The sequence below is a fragment of the Rhinatrema bivittatum genome, chromosome 19, assembly GCF_901001135.1.
Source record: "Rhinatrema bivittatum chromosome 19, aRhiBiv1.1, whole genome shotgun sequence".
Taxonomy (NCBI): Eukaryota; Metazoa; Chordata; class Amphibia; order Gymnophiona; family Rhinatrematidae; genus Rhinatrema; species Rhinatrema bivittatum.
In genome coordinates, this window is record NC_042633.1 from 39,886,606 (window position 1) to 39,911,480 (window position 24,875).

The following is a 24,875-nucleotide window of genomic DNA, read 5'->3' on the forward strand; positions in this document are numbered from 1 at the left end:
CGTGCTCCTGCACGGAATCCACCACTTCCTGCCCACGTTAAGCTGTGGCTTAGAGAGAGAGCAGACTCCCCGTGCGGTCCGTGGAGGCAGGGGGCGTCGTCTTTCCGTGCACCGCTGCTGGCTTTCCGTGCGCCGCTGCTGGCTTTTCTCCTGGGTTTGGTTTCGGGGACCGAGGCTCGTGACGGGTTTCGCTCTGTCTGTGCCCGCACCCGGGTTCTTAAGTTCTCGGCAATTATTCGGCGCGGCTCGCCTCGTTCCGTCTCGAGCGTGCCGGGGGGGGGGGGGGGGGATTTTCGCGGGCGGCTCAGCACGCAGCTCTCCCGTCTTCCTTTTAAAAAAAGCCGCCCGCGTCGGGGTTTGTCTTTCGTCGTCCTCCCGGTTACGGGTGTAATGATCGGCGTGGAAGTAAGCCACTTTTTTTTTTTTGGTGCCGCCGCGCGGTGGATGCAGCCTCGTGGGCGGACCTCCGAGGCCCACGCCGGCGGCTGGCGAACGCGCCCTCTGGCGGGACAGTCTGTAGCTTCCCCCCCCCCCCCCTGCAGATTGAGCCCTTGGATCCCGGTGGCTGGCGGGATCCTTGGGTGTGGGGGGTGGAGATCGCCAGTAGGTGTCCGTGGGCTCGCTGGGGGTCAGGGCAGACAGCGGGCAAGCGTGGTCAGGTCCAAGGCAAGAGGTCGATTTTTACTAGCAGATTTTATTTATTTATTTATTTTAAAAATGTTTATATACCGCTTTTACAATTCAAAAAGTTAATCAAAACGGTTCACAATAAACATAAAAACAGTATATGATAAACTGAAAACAATTAGATTAAAAATTAACTAAGACACATACCGTAACAACTAGACAGAAGGCCCGCCAATAAATAAATAAATTCTATCCTAGAACTAATTATGCGACTCAGAAACTGTTCATGATTAATAAACGTAAGGTAAGGGATTGTAGTTGAGTTGATGATTAAGAAGGAGTCGGTGAACCAAAAGCTTTCTGAAATAAATAGTTTTGTTTTGTTTTTTTTAATTCTTTATTTATATATTTCACATTACAAAATCAAAAAACAATTTTGCATATTAGAAAAGTCAGATGGACAGGAGTAAGAAACAATCATTTTCTAAAGCATTAAGTAGATTAAGTTTACACATTCTCCGTCTGTCTTAATTTATTATATAAATTTCTGCAACGGAATTTAGTGATCCGAAACATCCAGAGAGAACATAGGAAAACACTGAAAATATTTAACTCCGCGGCATGCTACAGTATATTTCATTAATTACTGGGTGTTGATGTTAGGGGCATTTTCAATTTAAGAAAATCATTTCATTGTTGAGGGGTAAAAAAGATGTTAATCTCGGCTCCTTTTTTTTTTATTATACATTTGCATGGAAATATTTTAATTTGAACCCAAAACCCAAAGTAATCACTTGCTGACGAAGAGTTAAAAAACTCTCTTCGCCTAGCTTGAGTAATAGGAGACATAGCCGGAAAAACTTTTTTACGTTTTCTCCATAGAAGTTAGTAGGAAATTTGTTGAAGTAGTTTTTCGTGATAAGTTGTAGATCCATCGTTGATATTACTGACACCAGTGCCCACCACTTCTGCAGTGGAGTCTTCCAGAAATTCGGTCACATTTTCTGGAATATTTATTTATTTTATTGGCAGCGGACCTAGATTTTGGCAAAAAGAAGCACTTATTTACCGACGGCGGTTGTTCTTCCTGTAAGCCAAGTGTCTCTCTCAAATATCTTTTCAAAGAAACATATGGGTTTCCCCCCAAAATTGGGGGGAAATTCAGAAGTCTTCCATATTCAAATGCCTGGAGGCATTTTCCAATGTTTCTATTCTTCGTGCGCCATGAATAAATTGTCCTTCACGACTGCAGCTTTAAGGTTATGGTTTTCAGTTTCTTTTTCCTCCGGTTTCTCTGCCCTCTTTAATGTTGTATCGTATTTGCGCTGATATTCTAAAGGGTTTTGCGAGCCTTGCAAAGCCAGTGTTTCAACTTTCCCGCTCACTCGGTTCACCATTGCTGCGACCCCCACCATCAGTGCTGCATTGGTCGCATTTTCAGGTCTCTCTGGGATTTTCAAAGGGGTATCTACTTGGGGAGTTAACTGTGGTAATGGCAGAAATATTATGCACAGGACTTCCCCCAGAATTCCTTTGCCCCGGACCGATGGAAGGTCCCTCGTTGATTAGCAGCTTCACCCGAAGCTGCAAGTGCGACGTTTCGCGTTGTACTCGCAGTGCCCAGCGCTGCTGCCTCACTTGGAGCCCGGAAGCGGTTCCCTCAATTCAATGGCCCAGGCTGAAACTCGGAGACCGTTCCTCGCGAGGGTGCAGTCCTCGGTTCGGGACTCGGGCTCGTCTCCTCCGGCCGGGCTTCCTCTCTCTCTGCTGGAGCCGCGCCGGGGCTCCTCGACTCCTGGAGGTGCTGCAGCCGAGGAGGTGAGGTATCGGGTGATTTCTTGTAAGACCGCCGAAGATGGGGGGGGGGGGGGGGGGGGGTATACCCTGACCTTCCCCTTTCTCTTTGGGGGCAGAGTTAATAGGAAAAAGAAGTTTTTCAGAGAAATCAAATAAACGCCCGATGCCGACTCCTATGCTGCCGCCATCTTGCATCACGAACTGCCATAAATACGTTTTTAATGATTTCTTAAATTGTCGGGTAGAAGATACGAGTCGGGGAGTGCATTCCATAATAAAGGGCCGGACTGGAAGAAGACACGGGAAGGAAGCAGGGCAGGACAGGACAGGGCAGGAACCAGGAAGTAAGACGCTGGGGCAACATGCACCGGGTGCAGGGCAGACCGAGGAGCACTCGGGCAGTCACAGCCCGCTGGAGTCATCGGAGGGGGGGGGGGAGGGGGGGTGAGTGCGGCGTCGGGGGGGGGGGGGGGGGTGAGTGCCGTGGCTCGCGGGGACGTCTCGTGAGCCGCGTATATCCCAACGGTGGACGCTGATGTCGGGTTTTGTTTTTGTTTTGTTTTTTAATTCTTTATTTATCATTTTCATTAATTATTACGAGTAAGGAATATATAAATCATTTAACAACCTATTCTGTTTCCCTTAAAGGCAATACTTCTAGCATCTCTTTTATATAAAGAATATGTAAAAGAATAAAAACTATAAGAAGTAAACATATTCACCCTTGCAACTTAAACATAAAGAAATCGGGGATCCAATATTATCTAATCAGGACGTAATTCAACAACATTATTCCAGAAAGAAAAAAGGGAGGGACTCGTGTTTCTATCTTAACACTGGAGATGGGGTTCCTCAGTTTGTCACCGTGCGACTGTCCAACAATTGTCTTAATTGAGTAGGATCAAAGAAAGTATATTTACTTTCTCCTGATCTCACGGATGGACGCTGATGTCTTAACGATTATTTCTTTTTTTTTTTTTAACATTTTTTTTATTTATGAGATTTTAAATAACAACACGAGAGAATCTTGTACGGTAACGTGAGGGCCATGCGGTAACATTAAAGTATATATTCCAAAAAATAATAATAAGAGAAATAACCCTCAGATATTCAGGAAAGAGGCAGAGAGAGTTTTTGGAATAAGATTGGAAAAAAAAAAAAGTATTAAACTGGGAGGTCACCGCATCGATTTATGCAATTTGCAGCCAAGTCGACAAAAACCGGCCGCTATCTGCAGGAGAGTCCAAGGAAAAAACAAAAAAAACCTCAGTGGAGAAGCTTCAAAATTATAAACGCTTCCTGGAAGAGTAACTCGCCGCGCGTTTAGAGGGGACAGCGAGGAGAAAACGTGAGCGCCGGAAGCCAGAGCCTCTTGGCACGCGACCAGGAATTCATTTCCTGCGTTCTTGGGGGGACGCGAGTCTTTATATCAGGATGAACCCAAACTTTTTGACTAAAAAAAAAAAGAGTGGCTCGATTTTTTTAAGAGAAAATAATTCTTTAGTCTAGAGCAGGGGTTGGGAACCTTTTTGGCTGAGAGAGCCATGAACGCCACATATTTTAAAATATAATTCCGTGAGAGCCATACTAACTACAACCCCCCCCCCCCCCCAAAGACCTACCAAATTAATTTACTACAACCCCCCACTCTCCTGACCCCCCCCCCAAAGACCTGCCAAAAGTCCCTGGTGGTCCATCGGGGGTCCGGTAACGATCTCCTGGACTTGGGCTGTCGGCTGCCAGTAGTCAAAATGGCGCCGACGGCCCTTTGCCCTCACTATGTCACTGGGGTTGACCAATGGCGGCGGTAGCCCCTGTGACATAGTAAGGGCAAAGGGCCGTCGGCGCCATTTTGACTACTAGCAGCCGACAGCCCAAGTCCAGGTGATCGTTGCCGGACCCCCGCTGGACCACCAGGGACTTTTGGCAGGTCTTTGAGGGGGGGGGTCAGGAGAGTGGGGGGTTGTAGTAAATTAATTTTGGAGGTCTTGGGGGGCGTCAGGAGGGTGGGAGGTTTTGTTAGATTTTTACTTTTTTATTAAAGATTTGTCTGCGAGCCAGATGCAGCCATCAAAAGAGCCACATCTGGCTCGCGAGCCATAGGTTCCTGACCCCTGGTCTAGAGTCTCGGTCCTGAGAGAAGACGACAGAAACCAAAAGCGTCCCTCCTAGATGAAACTCGAGTGTCCGGAAGAATTTTTCAAGGCAATGAGTGAAACGGAGAGGGATCGTCCTTGGCAGCTTACCCTGTCTCGCCCCCCCCCACGGGATTCGGGTGGACGAAAATAACGGTGGCGTGGGTTCGGGGCGAGCGTTTTTTAAAGTCTGCAGAAGCACGTCTCTCTTGCACGCAGCGACGGGTGCAGGAAGGGAAACTTTTAGGGGAAACTTCCCATTCTGAGGCTTAACTACCTTAAGGCATTTTTCCACGTTTTCAGGCTTCTCAGCTTGAGCGATTTTCCCCACCTTGAACCAAGATCACGCTGGACGCCCTCTGGATCGAAGCTGTGGGATTTTATTATCCGCAGCTTCGGGTTTCTCTCGACACGAGAGGCGACAGCGGGTCGAAACGTGCGGTAAAGAAGAAGTGGACTTCTCCTCCAGAGACTCAATAGCGGCGCGGACGATTTCTAAAGTTGTCACTTGCGGCTTGCGCGTAACTTGTTGACGGTTCTTAACGCGTTGCAGTGCGGCGGACGAGCGTTGACGGCTGGAGATGGCGGGAGCAGCGGCGGCACTTTCGCCCGATAGCGACTCTGAAGTCATCTCTGTAGCCGTGTGAGAATGTAATCATCTCATTATTTGCATTTATGAGGTGGGGGGGGGGGGGGGCGGGTGGGGGGAGTCTGGAAAACACACAAGCTCCCAGATCTTTGCTTTTCTTAAATCGGCCTCGAATGCTGCTCTAGGGTTGATCTCCTTGTGCCTGGGGATGTGCGGCTGTAATATTGATTCTTGTCTTTTTTTTTGGTCTGGTGCCAGAAACCTAGCACGAGTCTCCCTTCCCCCCCCCCACTCCAGAGATGGCCGTACGATTGCGTCTGACGAATGTTGGAATCCCATTTGCCTGTAAATTATACAAATCTGAAATGATTAGGATTAGTATTAAGTTATGTTGTGGTAAATCAAACCTATACAGACTTGATCAAGATCAAACACGAGAGTCAGAACTGAGGCAGAGGGGGATAAAGTGACTCCCCCTGAGGTCACACACAGAGAGTCAGTGACAGAGCCGGGGATTCGAGCTGAGGCACAGGGGGATAAAGTGACTCCCCCTGAGGTCACACACAGAGAGTCAGTGACAGAGCCAGGGATTAGAGCTGAGGCACAGGGGGATAAAGTGACTCACCCTGAGGTCACACACAGAGAGTCAGTGACAGAGCCGGGGATTAGAGCTGAGGCACAGGGAGATAAAGTGACTCACCCTGAGGTCACACAGAGAGAGTCAGTGACAGAGCCGGGGATTAGAGCTGAGGCACAGGGGGATAAAGTGACTCCCCCTGAGGTCCCACACAGAGAGTCAGTGACAGAGCCGAGGATTAGAGCTGAGGCACAGGGGGATAAAGTGACTCCCCCTGAGGTCAGACACAGAGTCAGTGACAGAGCCGGGGATTAGAGCTGAGGCACAGGGGGATAAAGTGACTCACCCTGAGGTCACACACAGAGAGTCAGTGACAGAGCCGGGGATTAGAGCTGAGGCACAGGGGGATAAAGTGACTCACCCTGAGGTCACACACAGAGAGTCAGTGACAGAGCCGAGGATTAGAGCTGAGGCACAGGGGGATAAAGTGACTCACCCTGAGGTCACACACAGAGAGTCAGTGACAGAGCTGGGGATTAGAGCTGAGGCACAGGGGGATAAAGTGACTCCCCCTGAGGTCACACACAGAGAGTCAGTGACAGAGCCGGGGATTAGAGCTGAGGCACAGGGGGATAAAGTGACTCACCCTGAGGTCACACACAGAGAGTCAGTGACAGAGCCGGGGATTAGAGCTGAGGCACAGGGGGATAAGTGACTCCCCCTGAGGTCACACACAGAGAGTCAGTGACAGAGCCGGGGATTAGAGCTGAGGCACAGGGGGATAAAGTGACTCCCCCTGAGGTCCCACACTGAGAGTCAGTGACAGAGCCGGGGATTAGAGCTGAGGCACAGGGGGATAAAGTGACTCACCCTGAGGTCACACACAGAGAGTCAGTGACAGAGCCGGGGATTAGAGCTGAGGCACAGGGGGATAAAGTGACTCCCCCTGAGGTCACACACAGAGAGTCAGTGACAGAGCCGGGGATTAGAGCTGAGGCACAGGGGGATAAAGTGACTCACCCTGAGGTCACACACAGAGAGTCAGTGACAGAGCCGGGGATTAGAGCTGAGGCACAGGGGGATAAAGTGACTCCCCCTGAGGTCACACACAGAGAGTCAGTGACAGAGCCGGGGATTAGAGCTGAGGCACAGGGGGATAAAGTGACTCCCCCTGAGGTCCCACACTGAGAGTCAGTGACAGAGCCGGGGATTAGAACCAGGCTGCTGGTTACTCTATTGAAAGGCCTCTGAATGTTGCCTGCTAAGCTTTCTTTGCTTCTTCCCTTGGGGCAGATCCGCCGCTGATGGAATAAAGGATGTCCCTGTGCCGCTATAGTGTCAGAAACGTTGCGTCTGACATGGAGAGCTGCCGCTTCCTGGCAGACGGCGGGCTGAAGGTTTACCTGTACTGGAACGGCGGGGGAGAGCAGTACCTCAGCTACAGCCAGGGCTCCCCCACAGCCGAGGACATTTGCATGGAAATCGCCCAGAAAATCGGTGAGCATGCAAAGGCAGGACGGCCGCTCCTAAAATACAGCACGGCCTGCGCCTTGCCCCATGGGGGACGGGAAGCGGTCGCTTTAATAATCAAGGCCTCCCTCCTGCAGTCCCTCAGTATTTCTCTGTCTCCAGCAGTTCCCTGTATGTAATCAGATCAGTCCAGACTCCTGGGTTTTACCTCCCTGCCAGCAGATGGAGACAGAGAGAGTCTCACTGACACTGTACATAACCCAGTGTGCCTCCTGCACTCCTTCAGTATTTCTCTGTCTCCAGCAGTTCCCTGTATGTACCCAGATCAGTCCAGACTCCTGGGTTTTACCTCCCTGCCAGCAGATGGAGACAGAGAGAGTCTCCCTGACACTGTACATAACCCAGTGTGCCTCCTGCACTCCCTCAGTATTTCTCTGTCTCCAGCAGTTTCCCTGTATGTACCCAGATCAGTCCAGACTCCTGGGTTTTACCTCCCTGCCAGCAGATGGAGACAGAGAGAGTCTCCCTGACACTGTACATAACCCAGTGTGCCTCCTGCACTCCCTCAGTATTTCTCTGTCTCCAGCAGTTCCCTGTATGTAATCAGATCAGTCCAGACTCCTGGGTTTTACCTCACTGCCAGCAGATGGAGACAGAGAGAGTCTCCCTGACACTGTACATAACCCAGTGTGCCTCCTGCACTCCCTCAGTATTTCTCTGTCTCCAGCAGTTCCCTGTATGTACCCAGATCAGTCCAGACTCCTGGGTTTTACCTCCCTGCCAGCAGATGGAGACAGAGAGAGTCTCACTGACACTGTACATAACCCAGTGTGCCTCCTGCACTCCCTCAGTATTTCTCTGTCTCCAGCAGTTCCCTGTATGTAATCAGATCAGTCCAGACTCCTGGGTTTTACCTCCCTGCCAGCAGATGGAGACAGAGAGAGTCTCACTGACACTGTACATAACCCAGTGAGCCTCCTGCACTCCCTCAGTATTTCTCTGTCTCCAGCAGTTCCCTGTATGTACCCAGATCAGTCCAGACTCCTGGGTTTTACCTCCCTGCCAGCAGATGGAGACAGAGAGAGTCTCCCTGACACTGTACATAACCCAGTGTGCCTCCTGCACTCCCTCAGTATTTCTCTGTCTCCAGCAGTTCCCTGTATGTACCCAGATCAGTCCAGACTCCTGGGTTTTACCTCCCTGCCAGCAGATGGAGACAGAGAGAGTCTCCCTGACACTGTACATAACCCAGTGTGCCTCCTGCACTCCCTCAGTATTTCTCTGTCACCAGCAGATGGAGGAGATGGAATCCCTGCAGTCTTGGGGGGAGGGGGGGGGGAATAGAGAATTTTTTTTTTTTCAAATCGGTGGATTTATCCTCCCAGGAGTTTGTTAGGCCCTGGTATTAACTCTGCGATGACGGTGCAAGCAGTTGACGCACACCTTTTATTCTACCTCTGTCCTTCTAAGCTTTAATCCAACCAAATACATTAAATAGAATCCAGGAAGTGCTTCCCTCTGCGAATCCTCCTTGCGTTTCCTCACTCTGGGAGCCAGCCTCGTTCGTGCGTGACTCTGTGAAGTCGGGGAGGTGAGGGGGGGGGGGGGGGGGTCAGTGGCGTCCCGGTCCTGAACGTGGGCGTAGGGCAGGCCAGCGCCTCCCTGGGTGGGGCACCTTCCGGACGTGAGCTTCCGGGGGACGGGTCCCGCTTTTCTCAGATGCGAGGAAGGGGGAATCTGACCTGGAAAGCCTGACAGTAAACCGCCTGCCCAGCCACCCGTGTCCCCTGCGTGTGCCGCCCGTCCCTGGGGAATGCAGCTGAATCTTAAGGCCGCAATCCCATCCGCTTCCTTCAGCCCGGCCGTGACATTGCAGCCGTCCCTCCCCGCAGAGCTGCCAGACCCTGATAGAGGAAAACGCTTTTCCTTTCTCTGTTTTGTTTTTTTTTTTGCAGGGATCACGCCGCTCTGCTACACTCTGTTCGCCCTGTACGACCCGCAGGCGAGGTTATGGATCCCCCCGAACCATGTTTTCGAGATCTGCAAAGGCCTGAACTCCATCCTGCATTTTCGCATGAGGTAGGACAGAAAGGCGGCGGTGGTGCGGGCGGAGGGAGGGACGCTTTGCGTGTGTCCTGCCACCGGTGGAAATGATCGCCGCCTGCAAAGTCTGACTTTGGCTTTGCAGGGTCGGCCCTGGTGGGTTTGGGGTGGTGCCTGGGTCTGGTTTTTTTTTTTCTCTGGCTCCACTCAGCCGGGACCGGGGATGCTGCGGAGGTGACGCCTCGTGGCTGGACTTAGGGGGGCCTGTGATAAGCTCCGGGGGGGGGGGGGGGAGTGTGGGGGTTAATCCCCGTCTTACGGTCCTGGCTCCAGCTGAGCACGGCAGAGCAAGAGGGAGACTGCAGGAATCTGACGCCCGGCACCGTCGTCCGCGCTCCTCTCTCTCCGGCAGCCCCTCCCGACGCGGCCCCGGCTCTGCCGTAAACCCGTCGTGGCCCCCCCCCTGTGCTCCTTAACTGGGTCAGACAGAGGCTTCGCGGGGCTACAGAGCCCACAGCACCCTAGGAGTTAAATAATTAGCGAGCTAAGTAACGACGTAACCGCGTCTGACAGGTGGAAAGGGGAAAGCCGGTCCCTGCCTCTATCTCCAGCAGGGAGACTTGCACAGCTTGAAGCCTGACACTTAATTTTTTTTCGCCCGTATCTGACATAAAAATTAGTGGCAGATTTCGTGGCCTCCTCGTGCTCCCGGGCTTTTCTCTGATCCGTTCTGCCGGTCTCGTGCCCTTCCCCGGCCCCGTTTCACCTCCCTCCCCCCCCCCGAGCCGACGCGCATCTTTTTTTTGTAAATAAGTCTCACCGGGGACTTCGTCCCCACCCCCCTGAATAATTTAGGAGGTTGCGCCACGCGAAATGAATTTGTGTATGGACTTTTTTATTCCTGACGACTCAGGGCTGCAGAAATCCTCCCGGCGACCCTTCCTTCCTTCTCGTGCCCCCCGTTCGATCTTGCTCGGGGCACTGTCGGGGGATACTGAATTCGGGAGGTAACGAGGGAACGCTTTGAAAGCTTTCGGGACCGTCTCGGCCGAGCTGCCCTCCTGTTTTTACGGAGGTCGCTGTTTATAAATCAGAAGGCAGTGCCCTCTCTTCTCAGGATCCTGATCCTTTGTCCTCTTTTTTTTTTTAATGAAACCCGAGAAACCTGCGATCGGCCCCGTTCGGGTGACCCCGGGGGTGGGAAGAACGATGCAGTGGGAGTGAAAGCCGTCCCGACCGGCTCGCGTGCGATCGATCACTCGTACGGGTTGCGCACGCCGGAGGTGGAGAACGAGACGGGGATTTTTAAGGAAGCCTTGAGCGGCGGTCGAAGGTCCGGCAGCTGGGATTCGGTGCCAGGAAGCGCGGGGTCCTGCGTCTGGGGGGTGCGGCAATCCAGAAGAGCCGCGTGTGATTGGGGGGTGAGGGAGGGGTGAAGGACTGATGCGCACGGGCTGGGAAGTTGGGTCTTTGGTGTGACAGCGTCCGATGATCTGAAAATGGCGAGGCAGTGTGACCAGGCTAAAGCCAGAGGGGCTGCAAGAGAGAGAGGAATATCGAGTAAGAGAGAGGAGGTGGTGATCCCCGTGTACAGGTCCTTGGCGAGGCCTCACCTGGAGCACTGGGCTCAATTCTGGTGCCCGAATCTCAGAGGAGACAGAGACAGGATGGAGGGGGTCCAGAGAAGGGCGACCAAAATGGCAAGGGGTCAGCATTGGAAGACTTATGAGACGAGGCTAAAGGAGCTGAATATGTATAACCCTGGAGGAGAGGAGGTGCAGGGGAGATAGGATACAGAGCTTCAGATACCCTGGAGGAGAGGGGGTGCAGGGGAGATAGGATACAGAGCTTCAGATACCCTGGAGGAGAGGAGGTGCAGGGGAGATAGGATACAGAGCTTCAGATACCCTGGAGGAGAGGAGGTGCAGGGGAGATAGGATACAGAGCTTCAGATACCTGAGAGGCTTTAATGATGCTCAATCAACGACAAACCTTCTCCGTTGGAAAGAAATCAGTAGAACTGGGGGTCACGAAGTGAGACTCCAGGGAGGACAACTCAGAGCCAACGTCAGGAAGTATTTCTTCACGAAGAGGGTGGTGGATGCCTGGAAGGCCCTTCCGGAGGAGGTGGTGAAGACAGAAACAGTGAAAGATGTCAGAGGGGCCTGGGATAAACACTGTGGATCCCTCAAGGCTGGAGGATGTGAATGAAGGAAAGAGTGCATGGGGGTAACTTGCTGGTGTGGCGGTCACTACCCTGAACCAATAAACCTTCATACTCTTGATGCAGCTCCATCAGTGCTCTCTGCTTCATCGGCAAGAGGTAACGGGGAATTGGATTTAGCAATCAAGCAGGGCCCTGGCCTGATGGTCTGGGAGGCTGTTAGGCATGGGGTGAATTGCACGGCGCGGCAGATGCTACCAGGAGCCTGCTGGGCAGAGCGGAGGGACCGTTTGACCCTTTTCTGCTCTCATTTCTATCTTTCTGTGTGTTTGTGTCTGTGTGTGTGTGTGCGCTTAACTGAGTGGTACTGCAGGGTTTTTCATCTCGGTGGCAAATACAGGGGTAAAACTCCCTTTTTATTTGCAACCCTAAAGCATTTGGGGGCCGCGTGCCTGATTAGACGGGAAGGCAATCCGGGGTTGTGCCTGGCAGAGCCCACCGAACCGATCCGTTTACGGCAGGGATTGGCGCGAAGAGCCGGGGAGGTGGAAAACGGTGTTTTTTAAAATGTGCGTGAAACGCCAAAACCTCCCGCATGCACCTCCCGCGAGGCTCTCCCTGCCGTGAATAAAGCTTTTCCTTGATCCGCCCGCCGAGCTCGGCGGTGCAGGTGCAACTATTTGGGGAGCCGGGGGGGAGAGATTGTGTTTACCGGGCGTCCAGGTTTGGAAAGAGGAAAAAAAAAAGGGGATTTGCAACACGAACCAGAGCAGCTCGGACTTCGACCGTAAGATACGGAGGTCGGGCCTTCCCGAAGGGGCTGATCCGTGGTGCAGGTAAGAACAGATTTCCCTAAATCCCCGCGAGCCTGCCCAGCGTCCCCAGCCAGACGCTGCCACCCCCCCCCCCCCCCACGCAGCGAGGAAACGCTGCCGCCGTTGCCCCGGCTCCCAGGCGCGCTCGCCTGCCGAACCGTGAAGGCCCCCGCGGCAGGAATCCGTGTCTCTCGGTGACTCCCGACGGTCGCGTTGCCGGTTGTTTAACTCCGGCTGCGCGACTCGCGCGACAGCCTCGGCGACGGGTGTCCCTCGTCCCCCAGCCTTACCTCGCTGCGGCCCGGTCTTCCTCCAGACCCTTTCTCTGCGGTCCCCGTCTGTCCTTCTTGCGTCTGTCTTGCCGCGCGCTTTGCGTCCCGGTCTTATCTCGGGGGGGTCTGTTCTGCTCGGTCACCCTGACCCTGACCTTTACCCTTGGGTCTCTGACCCACTCCTCGTCAGCCGCCCGTCCTGAGACTCCTGGACGCCACCTTGGGCCTGACCCACCCCCAAGGCACGCTCGCCAGCTGTCTGTCCCTGACCCTTGGGGGCTCTGCCCGCGAGGTGGCCGCCCCCTGCAGAAAAAAGGGGCTCACGCCGTTGGTTGCCACGGGTCTCTTTATCGTTTTGTGTGGCACTGCTAGACCTGGTTTGGATTTCTAACCCTCTATGAGAGTGACCGCTCTGTTCCCGTGCCCTCGGCAGCCGTGACCTAACTCCTTCCACCGGTACCTCCGTTGCCCCCTCCTGCTCTGACCCATGCACGAAACCCGGCGCGATCCTTCCCAGAGTCTGGGGAGCGCGCAGGCAGGGGCGCGCGCCGCTGTCATTCGGGAACGGGCATCCCCGGTACCAGAGAAGTGTCCGGGGCCGAGGCTTCTGACAGACATCCAAGCAGAGAGCGTTTTTCCCTCCCGTAGGCTGTTCCCAGGCCTCGGCTTCCCCCTTCTCCTGGCTGGGTAGGAGACGTCAAGCGGTAGGCAAGCTTTCTAAGGGAGGGGTGGTTGTTTTTTTTTTTTATTTGTTCAGCTCCTAAGGCAGTGGTAATTTAATTGTCCTGCTGGGCGTGAGGCTGCCTTGCAATGGTGATTCTCACCCCCCCGTGCGGGGGGAAGTGTGTGAGATGAGGTTTTCCCCGTCTCCTCCAGAACTACAACCAGTGCCAGATGACGAAGGCCGGTGAGTCGCCCGTCCCGTGTCTGCCACGGACGCCGCCAGCGACCGGGACAGAGTCCTGCCCCGCAGGCAGCGGCCTCCCGGGCCGCGGGGAAGAGCGACCCTCACTTTTTTTTTAATCTCTGGCCCGGAAGATCCGATTCCCTTCTTCCCGAGGCCAGAGCTCCGCCAGCTTGTGCGCTAAAGTCGGAGGTTTTCCCTTAAACAGCCGAGTCTCCCCCTTTCCACACCTGCTGGATCGGTTTCAATTCTTTTCTTTCAGATTCCATTTCTCCTCACGTTGCTCTCAGTGCAAGGAGCAGCTTCCCCGCTCGGTGACTGCCCCGGGGGCTCTCTGACGTCAGCCCTGTCCCCTCCGCTCTGCTTACCTCTGGCAGGCCATGCTCCTGCTTCCCAGCTCTTCCCGCATGCAGATTCCCCCACACGAGTTTCTGTTTGATGACAGGGGAGGGCGGGCGGGCGTCTCTTATTTCTGCATGTGAGTTCTTACACTACTTCCTCCTCCTGTGAGCCCATTGCATGTCTCTCACTCTCTCTCTCTCTGTCTCTGTCTCTTTCTCTCTTTCTCTTTCTCTCTTTCTTTCTCTCTCTTTTTCTCTTTCTCTCTCTCTCTCTCTTTCTCTCTTTCTCTTTCTCTCTCTTTTTCTCTTTCTCTCTCTTTCTCTCTCTCTCTTTCTCTCTCTCTGTCTCTGTCTTTCTCTCTCTCTCTCTCTCGCTCTGTATGGTCTGCGACAGGTACTACTTCAGGAACTGGCACGGACTGAACGAGAAGTCGCCGGCCGTCCAGAGGCACGTGCCGAAGCCCAGCGATTCCGGCGAAGGCCCGCTGAGAGCCGAGCAGGGGGGCGCCCTGCTGGACCCCTCCTCCTTTGAGTACCTCTACGAGCAGGTAGGGAAGGGCGACACCACCTGGCTGCTCTACAAGGCTTGCTCCTTCCTTCCGGCCGCTGCGCATTCCTGCTCTCCGATGCTTTCCTGCGGCGGCGCTCGGCTGTCGAGCCGGCGGACGGGAGCTGGGAGTGGCGTGGGAGTAACCCGAGGGCTTTAAACGTCCGGGCAAGGGTTGGCAGAACTTTCTTAAAAGAGGGTAATTTTATAACCGCTTCCGGCGTGAATTTCCTGGGCGGGTAAGCGGGCGCATGCGGTTTTTTAGAAAGCATTTGCGCGCGAACGGTTCCCTCCCCCACCCGGAACGGCTCTTTTTTTTTTTTTTTTTCCGCTCGCCACGGGCGAAGTTGCTTTCGCGCGCAACTTCCCACGTTCGACCCTCCTCGATGATTCCTGTGCGCGTAAAACCGCGCCTCGTGTGCGTGGATCCCTTTTTTTGTAAACCGGGCCCCCGATGTTCCGATTTCCCCCCCTCCCCCACCCCTTGCTTTCTTACCGCTCGCCTGGCGCACGCGCGCTCTCCTACCGATTTAAACGCTTTTTCGGTCCTCCGGAGGAATGTGGTTTGTCCTGTAAAGCTTTGGAGAAGGTTCTGGAGCATGGGGGTCATTAAATATGGAGGGATCTGCCGGGTTCTCTTCCGCGCGGCCCCGTCGGCGCGACCTGGCGCGGCACCGCCCCTGGATCTCCTCGCCCGTCCGGCGCCATTCTGCCTCTGATGTTCTGCGCGGTAGGCCGAGCCCGTCTCTCTCTCTCTCTCCGTGTTGCATGTTTTTTTTCGTGCATGCGCCGCGGCTTCGGGTGCGCTGGGGGGGGGGGGGATAGCTTTCTGCGCGCGTCGGCGGGAGGAGTCGTGTTCGCGCCTCGCTTTCACGTCTAGAAAGCGTTCCCAGTTGAGAGCTTTTCCGGCGGTCGCCTTGTCTGAGAAAATGGTCAATAAAGGAGCTCTGCAGTGCTGGGGGCAGGGCCAGATGAAGCAAGAGAAGGGGGGGGGTAAAGCCGTTCACAGGGTGGGAAGGGGTGAAAGGCGGGGGGGGGGGGGGGGGGGAGTCCTTCCAGTGCCTGACAGGTGCTTTCCTCTGGAGCATTAAGGGAGTAGCCCCTGGGGGGGGGGGGGGGTGTGGACCGTGTCTTTCATTTCAAAAATCTGCTTCCCAGTCCTGTTCAGACTAACTGCCATGAATAAACATTTGTAAGGTTGTTTTATACATAATTACCGTTCCTAGAAACATTTTTATAATCCGGCTTTTCTTCAGGGTCCAGCACTTTTTTTTTTCTTTGCACGTGTCTCTGGCTTTTTTTTTTCTTTCTTTCCTGGCAAAAGCATCCCCAATTTCCAAAGAGGGTTCACTCCCTCAGTTTGAAGCAAGGGCCTTGTTTAAACTGCCTGGCTGATCCGGAACGGGCCGGCAGAAAGTAGCGAGTTGCCTTTTGGGCGCGAGGCTGTTAAGGTATCCCACGCCTGCCACCAATGTTCTCCCTTCTTCTATCACCAGCACACGCTGCGCGACCGTGAGCAAATCGGGTTAAAAAAAAAAATCTTAATTCTGCCGGTGGGGAGGTTAAGCACTAGGCTGGCGCCCGGGAGCCCCTTGTATCCACGTAGCTTGCACGCCGAGAGCACAGCGCCGAGAAATTACTGCTGCTTTGTGAGGCTGAGCGGTTTTGCGGTCCTCTTGATTTTTTTTTTTTTTTTTTTTCTCGCCCGCCTCCCTCCGCAGGGGAAATTTGACTTTGTGGGCGACGTGGCGTCGCTTAAAGACCTCCAGACGGAGCAGGAGATCCACAGATTCAAAAACGAGAGCCTGGGGATGGCCGTCCTGCATCTCTCGCACATCGCCCTGAAGAACCGGGTGTCCTTGGAGGAGGTGGCCAAGAAGATAAGGTGAGACCCCCCGCTGCGTTGCATTTTTGGGTATCATAGAGGCGGAGGGGAAGGTGTTGGCCAGTCAGATGTTGCTTACGCCGCGGACCGACCTGGGTTAAAATAAAAAGTCAAGGGTGGGGGGGAAGGTTTTGGCTTTATAAAGAGGGTTTCCTGTGACAGGATTGGTAATTAGGGGTGTGCAAGAATAACTTGCAGGAGGGTGTGTTTTTTGTTTGTGTGTGTGTGTGTTTTTTGTTTGTGTGTGTGTATGTTTTTTGTGTGTGTATGTTTTTTGTGTGTGTATGTTTTTTGTGTGTGTTTTTTGTGTGTGTGTGTGTTTTTTTTGTGTGTATGTTTTTTTGTGTGTGTGTTTTTTTGTTTGTGTGTGTGTGTGTTTTTTTGTGTGTGTGTTTTTTGTGTGTATGTTTTTTGTGTGTGTTTTTTTGTGTGTGTGTGGTTTTTGTTTGTGTGTATGTGTTTTTGTGTGTGTTTGTGTGTGTGTGTGTTTTTGTGTGTGTTTGTGTGTGTGTGTTTTTGTTTGTGTGTGTGTGTGTTTTTTGTGTGTGTGTGTGTTTTTTGTGTGTATGTTTTTTGTGTGTGTTTTTGTGTGTGTGTGTGTTTTTTGTTTGTGTGTATGTTTTTTGTGTGTGTTTGTGTGTGTGTTTTTTGTGTGTGTTTGTGTGTGTGTTTTTTGTTTGTGTGTGTGTATGTTTTTTGTGTGTGTGTGTGTATGTTTTTTGTGTGTGTTTGTGTGTGTGTTTTTTGTTTGTGTGTGTGTGTATTTGTTTTTTTGTGTGTGTTTTGTGTGTGTGTGTGTTGTTTTTTTGTTTGTGTGTGTGTGTGTGTTTTTTGTGTGTGTTTGTGTGTGTGTGTTTTTGTTTGTGTGTGTGTATGTTTTTTGTGTGTGTTTGTGTGTGTGTGTTTTTGTTGTGTGTGTGTATGTTTTTTGTGTGTGTTTGTGTGTGTGTTTTTTGTTTGTGTGTGTGTGTATGTTTTTTGTGTGTGTTTGTGTGTGTGTTTTGTTTGTGTGTGTGTATGTTTTTTGTGTGTGTTTGTGTGTGTGTTTTTTGTTTGTGTGTGTGTGTGTTTTGTGTGTGTGTGTGTATGTTTTTTGTGTGTGTTTGTGTGTGTGTGTTTTTGTTTGTGTGTGTATGTTTTTTGTGTGTGTTTGTGTGTGTGTTTTTTGTTTGTGTGTGTGTGTGTTTTTTGTGTGTGTGTGTTTTTTGTGTGTGTATGTTTTTTGTGTGTGTTTTTTGTGTGTGTTTTTGTGTGTGTGTGTGTGTTTTTTGTGTGTATGTTTTTTGTGTGTGTATGTTTTTTGTGTGTGTTTTTGTGTGTGTGTTTTTTGTTTGTGTGTGTGTATGTTTTTTGTGTGTGTATGTTTTTTGTGTGTGTTTTGTGTGTGTGTGTGTGTTTTTTGTTTGTGTGTGTGTGCTGAGAGGGGGGCAGGAATGAGGCACCGCCTCCCAGTTATTGAAGGTCGGGTAGAAGAGCTAGTGACCTTCCCGGAATAGACTGGAGCGCATGTCAGGCCTGCGCTGGCTCCTAATATGGTCTGTGACTTGTATCCTCCTGTCGCAGCCCTACAGAGAGGCGTTAGCTCCTCCAGGAGAGAGTTTGCCGTGACCGGCGGCCGCCGTCCTGCCTCGTGCCAGCTTCCTTCGGATGAGACGCTTGCCTCGGGGGTTTCCCATTTCAACCTTTTCTTTCTCCCCCCCCCCCCCCCCCCCCCTCCAGCTTCAAGGACTGCATCCCCCGGTCCTTCTGCCGGCAGATGCAGCAGAACAACTACCTGACCAAGCTGCGCATGCGCACCGTCTTCAAGAAGTTCGTGCGGAGGTTCCACCTGCACACGGTCGTGCCGGGCAAGCTGAGCGAGCTGGACGTGATGTACAAGTACGTCTCCACCCTGGAGAGCCTGGCGCCCCGCTTCGGCAGCGAGCTCTTCCCCGTCCTGTCCCTGGAGTTCCCCTCAGAGGGCGACAGGGGGAGCCTGTACATCAACGCCGGGCACCCGAAGCCGGGGGAGGAGCCCGCGCCCACCAGGGAGGCCGGCCCCGCCACGCACCAGGTGCTGCTGACGGGGATGGAAGGGATCCAGTGGAGGAAGCTGCAGACGCTGGTAAGCTTCTGCCCTTATTTTGATGGGGGGGAGGGGGGAGACGGGGTTGTAGCCGAAAATCTGCATTTCCCCCCCCCGCCCTCCACAAACAGATTTGAGAGGAGCGGACACGGTGCAAAGGATGGAGTCTCGCGCTTGGTCCACGAGGAGCCACTTCTGGGCCCAGGACACCTCGTTCAGCCCGAATGAATTTCAGGGGCGAGAGCTTCAGCGGGCGTAGCTTGCCGGAGTAGCCTTTGATTTTTACCTGTCGCGCGGGGCGGAACGGTCACGGGTGTGGGACGCCATTAGAAGGGGGGGGGGGGGGGGGTCGCACGGCTGCTGGAGCTCCTTGTGTGTGTGTGTGTCTCTCGTTTATGGCGCATCTCCGGTTCTCCGTCAGGAAGGGAAGCCTCGCCAGAAAAGGAACGTGAGAAACACCGCGGTAGCTTAAGCAGCGGAATAATCGGCGAGTGAGGCGGCGGAAGGCGTTTTTAGTGTTAGGCGGCCCTGGCGGGACGAGGCCTCTGGCGCCTACGGCGTTCCAAGTCTGCCCATCTCGAACGGCGTGGCTTGGTGATGCCTGGGATTCGTACTTCGAGGCGCAGGCAGCGTAGGGAGGGAACGGCTTACAGCGAGATTTTTATTCTGTAAAAATCCACAGGCCAGAGCCTCACTGCCCGGTTTCCGCGTCGCTGCGGCTCACGGAAAAGCAGACTTTTTCAGTCATCCTGCCCTTTTTTGTCTCTCTCTCTCTTCCTTTTCCAGGTCGCGGACAACAGCAGCCATAAGAGCTATTTTGGGAAAAAGACGAGACCGAAAGGCGAGAAGAAAAAGCCGCCGTGTCCGCCGGTGGAGAAGAACGAGCCCAAGTGGAGCCTCTTCTGCGACTTTCAAGAAATAACGCACGTCGTTATCAGCGGGTGCAGAGTCGGCATCTACCGGCAGGACAACAAGTGCCTGGTACGAGCGTTACCCATGCCTTGATGGTCACTCTTTCTGGGCAGACATAACGGGAGGGAGACGCCGGGGGCTGGGAAGGGATGTTCTTATAAAGGAAAATTGGTTCTTACCTGCTAATTTTCGTTTCTGTAATATCACTGATTAGCCCAGACAAGTGGAGTTATACATCTCTACCAGCAGATGGAGACAGAGAACAAAAACTTTGAGGCGCTGCTACATAACCGAGAGTGCCGCCTGCAGTCCCAGGAGGTGGTGAAGACAAAAACAGTGAAAGATTTCAAAGGGGCCGGGGATAAACCCTGTGGATCCCTTAAGGCTGGAAGATGGGAATGAAGGAAAGAGTGCATGGGGGTAACTTGCTGGTTTGGAGGTTATTACCCTTAACCAATAAGGCTTCATACTCTTGATGCAACTCCATCAGTGCTCTCTGCTTTTATGGCCAGAGGAAAAGGGGAATTAGATTTCGACAGCAACCAACAAGGACATTGGATTTTACAGTCTGGAAAAACAAATGAGCATGGGGGTAACTTGCTGATTCGGCTGTTGCTACCCTTAACCAATAAGCCTGATACTTTGGATGCAACTCTAACATTGCTCTCTGGTTCAATGGCAAGAGGTAATGAGGAATTTGGACGTAGACAGCAGCCAACAAGGGCCCTGACTTTGATGGTTTGGGAAACTAAGAAAGGGGGTGACTTTTATATGGTGTAGCAGATCCTACCATAAGCTTGCTGTGCAGACTGGATGGACCTTTTGGTCCTTTTTCTGCCGTCATTTTGTATGTTTCTATGACATACAGAGTATAAGTACCAGGAAAATCTTTCGGCATTAATACTGGGGCGGGTCTCTGGACTGATCTGTGGTATTACAGAAATGAAAATTAGCAGGTAGAACTAATTTTCCTTTCTTGAACATAACCGAATCAGTCTAGACAAGTGGGATGTAACAAAGCAACCCTACACTGGGCGGGAACCCGAAAGACCTGCTCTCGACACACTTTCACCAAGAGGATACGACCTTTGGTGAAAGTATAAAGCAAGGACCACAATGCAGCCCTACAAATCTGTTGGAGACACCAACTGACACTCCACCCAAGAGACCACTTGTGCTTCTGTCGAATGCACCTTCAGACCCGTCGGGAGCGTGCGACCCTTTCAAATGTAAGCCAAACATAGCCTCTTTCAACCAATGGGCCAAAGTAGATTTGGTCGCTTTCTCCCCTTTGCTCCACCAAACAACACAAAGAGATGGTCCGATCGCCGAAAGGAATTAGTGACCTTCAAATAACTCGACACGGCACGACGCGCTTCCAGAAGATGAAGAACTCTACCCTCTGCAGAATCTCTAGACCACTCTGGGAAACCCAGTAATTCAACAGTCTGATTCATCTGAAAAGCAGAAACCACATTCAACAAAAAATAAGGCACTGTATGCAAGGACACTGTCGCTGGTAATAAGCAAAAAAGGATCACGATAAGATAGAGACTGGAGCTCCGAGATCCTCCTAGCTGAACAAATCGCAACTAGAAATACCGTCTTCAACGTAAGGTCCTTCAAGGTGGCTCGTCCCAAGGGCTCAGAGGGTGCCTTGCAGAAAACCCGCAAGACTGAGTTCAGGGTCCAATCTGGACACGCCTTCCGGACCGGAGGTCTGAAATGCTTAGCCCCCTTCAGGAACCAAACGACATCAGGATAGGAGGTCAAACCCTTGGACTGGCCCTGCTGCAGGAATGAAAAAATATGCGGAACTGTCGCCAACAGAGAATCCAGATGCTATGGAAGATACCAGGTCTCAAAAACCTTCCACACCCTGATGTACTTCGTGGAAGTAGAAGGCTGTCTAGTCTGGAGAAGAGGAGTAGAAATTACTGGTTCCAAATATCCCTTCAATCACAAGCGCTGCCTCTCAAAAGCCAAGCCGCGAGATAGAAGTGATCCTCTCGATCTGAATATATGGGTCCCTGTCGTAACAAACCCGGCAGATGAGCCAGCCGAAGAGGCTCGTCCACCGCCAGATGTACTGGATCCATGAACCAAGGATGACGCGGCCATTCCGGCACCACCAGCACTACTGCTCCTAGATGCGCTTTTATGCACCATAGCACTCGATCTATGAGGGGCCAAGGAGGAGAAGGATCCCCATCAGCCATGGGCACACTAGAGTCTCTAGTCCTACTGAAGACTTCCCTTCTGCGACCGAAGAACCTCACTGTCTTAGCAGTGGCCCACTTCTCACGAGATCCAACTGAGGCACCCCCCCCCCATCTGGCACAGATGTGATTCCAGGCTCCCACTCCCCGGGATGTAGCTGTTGTCGGCTTGAGAAATCCGCCTGTATTGATGGTTGATGTAGGCCACCATTGACGCATTGTCCGGAAACACTCGTACCGTCTGACCCCGAAACACTTCGAGAACTCTGTACATCGCTCTCGTCCAGATGACTGATGGACCAGGCCTTCTCCGCCCCCGAAGCGCAACCTGTATAGAGGGTGACGTCAGCTTTGAAACCTGACTCCGTCTCCATCTGCTGGTGGGGGAGGGAAGATGACTCGGGAGGGGATGTTTTAAATAACCGGAAGGGGATGGCGAGGGAGAGCGAGCCAAGGCTTTTACCCCCGCGTGGTGTCTTCCAGGAGCTGCTGCTGCCTTCTCCCGAGGCGGCCCTGTCCTTGGTCTCGCTGGTGGATGGGTATTACAGGCTGACGGTGGATTCCAACCACTACCTGTGCCACGAGGTGGCCCCGCCCCGTCTGGTGACCAGCATCCTGAACGGCGTCCACGGGCCCATTCAGTAAGTGCCGCTAAGCTTTTCAGGAAGGGCGGTCAGTAACGGGGGGGGGGGGGGGGGGCTCTGGGTTTTTCTGCCGCTCAATCACGTATTGAATTATTATTATTTCGTACGCACAGGCTTTCAGGTGAAATAAGGGCTCTTAATTCCTGTGTCCAGAAGATTTGTAAAATAAAAACAGTGCTAAAACGGCGTGAAACCCGGAAGTTGCTTTGCGAGCTTTTGTTTCTAAGGGGAACCTGAAGCCGTCCGTGAGCTGCGGGCCACGCGTACTACAAATATTGTTGCGTTTCTGCAGCGCCGGACACCTGCTCCGCCAGAGGCGGCTCCTGCTCCCGGAAATAAGCAAATACGTCAGCGATTTAAACAGAAGGAGAACACAGCGGGGGCGGGGGGGGGGGGGGGGGGAGCGCGCGCCCCAGATGCGTTCACAGACTCCAGCGTGGTGGAGCGTTGCAGCGTTCACCTTTCTTTCTTTTTTTTTTTTTTTTTTAACGCAAAACCTCAGTGGGGGATTCTGAATCGAGCCTGGCTCAACCGCCGCCTGAGTTTCCTTGTGCTTTTAACTGGGGTGGCGGGGGGCTGCGTTGTTTTTTTGGTTAACCGAAAGGAGCCCTGCAGTTTGCTTACACTGGGAAGCTGTGACGGGAGGTGGGGAAAAACCTGGTTCTTCCTTACTTTATTTCCTTATTTTAACGCTACGCTCGCAATCAATTCCTGCCTCGTCGGGTTCCAGGAGCGCAGCCACCACGGGGGAGGGAACGGCGTCGGGAATCTCGCGTTTTGTTTTTTTTTGCGTTTATCAATTGGAAAACCCGGGTTTCCCGCGTGCGTGCTGGACGAGAATAGACCGGGGGGGGAGGGAAGGATTATATATATCTCTGTAGAGCGATGGCGGCGCCTTGATTCCTGCGTTCCTTCGCTCTCTCTTTTCCAGGGAAGAATACGTAGTGGCGAAACTGAAGAGAGAAGAGCGGGAGGCGGGGCTGTACCTCATCCGATGGAGCGCCTTCGATTTTAACCGGATGATCATGTCGGTGGTGAAGAAGGAGGGGACGGAGGTGAGTGCGGCGCGAGCCCCCCCCCCCCCGGAAACTCGGGGACCCGTGCGGCGGCACCCGAGGGTGGGGAGGGAAACCGGGATTTCTCCCGTCCTCATCGCTCGCGTTGCTTCTCCCCCCACCCCACCCCACCCAGGTGAAGGGAGCGCGGAGCGAGATGTGCTACAAGCAGTTCCGCATCCAGAAGAAAGGGGCGGCCTCCTTCGCCCTGGAGGGCTGGGAGAAGGAGTTCGCCAGCGTGCGGGAGCTGACGGAGAGCCTGAAAGGTTACACGCTGAAGTCCGGCGAGGAGAGCTTCGCCGTCAGGAAGTGCTGCCTGCCCAGATCAGGAGGTACGGACGGATGCGCCACTTACGCGCTCGCGGGCGGGAGGGCCCTGTACGTGCGGTGGAATGAAAGACCGAGCCGACGCCGCCTCGGATAGATCTGCGCAGGTGCGGCGGGAAAACGCGGAACCGGAGGAGCACGGGGGGGGGGGGGGGGGGGCGCGGAGGAGCTGGTTAAATCATCCTCCTGTCTCCAACCCCCCCCCCTGCTGCGAATTTCGGCTTTCAGGAACGCGCCGACCTACCGGGCTCCCCGGAGAGGCGTCAGGAAAGCAAATCTAATTACTTTTTTTTTTTTAAACTGAATTTGAAAAAAAAAAAGGGAAGAGACCTTGTCATTGGAGCCTGGGCGTATTTTTCTGTGCTTATGGGGTTTTTTCCTTTCCTTTGTAGAAATGTCTAACTTGATAATAACGAGGACAGCGAAGGACAGCAAAGCCAGACCGGTGTCAAAAACCTTAAACCTGAGCCAGCTGAGTTTCCATCAGATCCGGAAGAATGAAATCACCCAGGTTGGGTTGCGATTGCGTCCGTAATTTAAACGGCGCAAAATCCTGCGTGCGAATGCTGCTGCGATGTGGCAATTTATAAAGCTCCATTCTCCCTACCTCGCTAAATTTTATAATTTAAAGTAGATCACGGAGATGATTAAATGATGATGATTTCAGGGCCGCGGTGAGAGTTGGTGGTAAGATTAGACCTTGGATCTTTTGGGTTTCCCAGCTCTGTGCTGTCACATGGGCAGTTGGTGTCAGCAGTGGGATTTAAAAGGGGAGAGGGAGGTTGTGTCCCCACCTGCTAACCTGTCGGGGGGGGGAAAAAGTCACATGGGCAGTTGGAGAATAGGGCCAGAGCAGCCTGGGGTACGAACTTAAGAGCCATTGACACAGAATGGGGGGAAAGGACGCGCTGGCATTAACTCCTGAAGCCGCGCGCACATGAAGCGACGGATTATTTAGCCCCCCCCCCCCCGTGTTTGTTTACCCACAGGTCGCTCACCTGGGCCAGGGCACGCGCACCAACATTTACGACGGCGTCCTGCGGGTCTCCGAGGGCGGCGACCTGGAGGCGGAGCCCTTCTCCGGCGAGCCCGGCAACAACGGCCGGGACCTGCGCGTGGTGCTGAAGGTGCTGGACCCCAGCCACAGGGACATCGCGCTGGTGAGCGGCGCCCGCTTCCCATCCCCGGAACGCGTCGCCCAGATTCCCTCTCCGAGTGAATGGCTCCGTCCCTTCCCCGGGCTCGGGACCCGCGCGCCAGAACCGTGTGCAGCCCGCCGAGACGACGGGCGGGACCCTCTGTGCCGGGATGCGTCTTCTTACAGTCCGTCCATCCGTCCCCGGCTCCCAAGGGAACGGGCGGGACAGAAATCCTTCCCTCCTGGGTCTCGTCGCTTCGGCCGCGGTCGGATTAGAAACGCCGGGTTGCTTTCTTTCCGTCCCGGCACTTCATGACTCCTCTTCTTGCGTTTTTTTTTCTCCTCGCCT

General features: G+C 53.3%; 1 protein-coding gene across 1 annotated transcript in view; it reads left to right on the top strand.

The window, feature by feature from the left end:
- Positions 1-7,041: 7,041 nt before the first annotated feature.
- TYK2 (tyrosine kinase 2) overlaps positions 7,042-24,875 on the top strand; it is a 30,603-nt gene continuing 12,769 nt past the window's right edge. The window contains exons 1-11 of the mRNA XM_029585278.1: positions 7,042-7,222; positions 9,151-9,274; positions 14,129-14,282; positions 16,003-16,166; positions 17,886-18,270; positions 19,018-19,212; positions 21,846-22,003; positions 22,938-23,061; positions 23,198-23,393; positions 23,781-23,899; positions 24,378-24,548. Of these exons, the coding sequence (XP_029441138.1) occupies positions 7,042-7,222; positions 9,151-9,274; positions 14,129-14,282; positions 16,003-16,166; positions 17,886-18,270; positions 19,018-19,212; positions 21,846-22,003; positions 22,938-23,061; positions 23,198-23,393; positions 23,781-23,899; positions 24,378-24,548 (1,971 nt within the window). The remainder of the gene's footprint in view (positions 7,223-9,150; positions 9,275-14,128; positions 14,283-16,002; positions 16,167-17,885; positions 18,271-19,017; positions 19,213-21,845; positions 22,004-22,937; positions 23,062-23,197; positions 23,394-23,780; positions 23,900-24,377; positions 24,549-24,875) is intronic.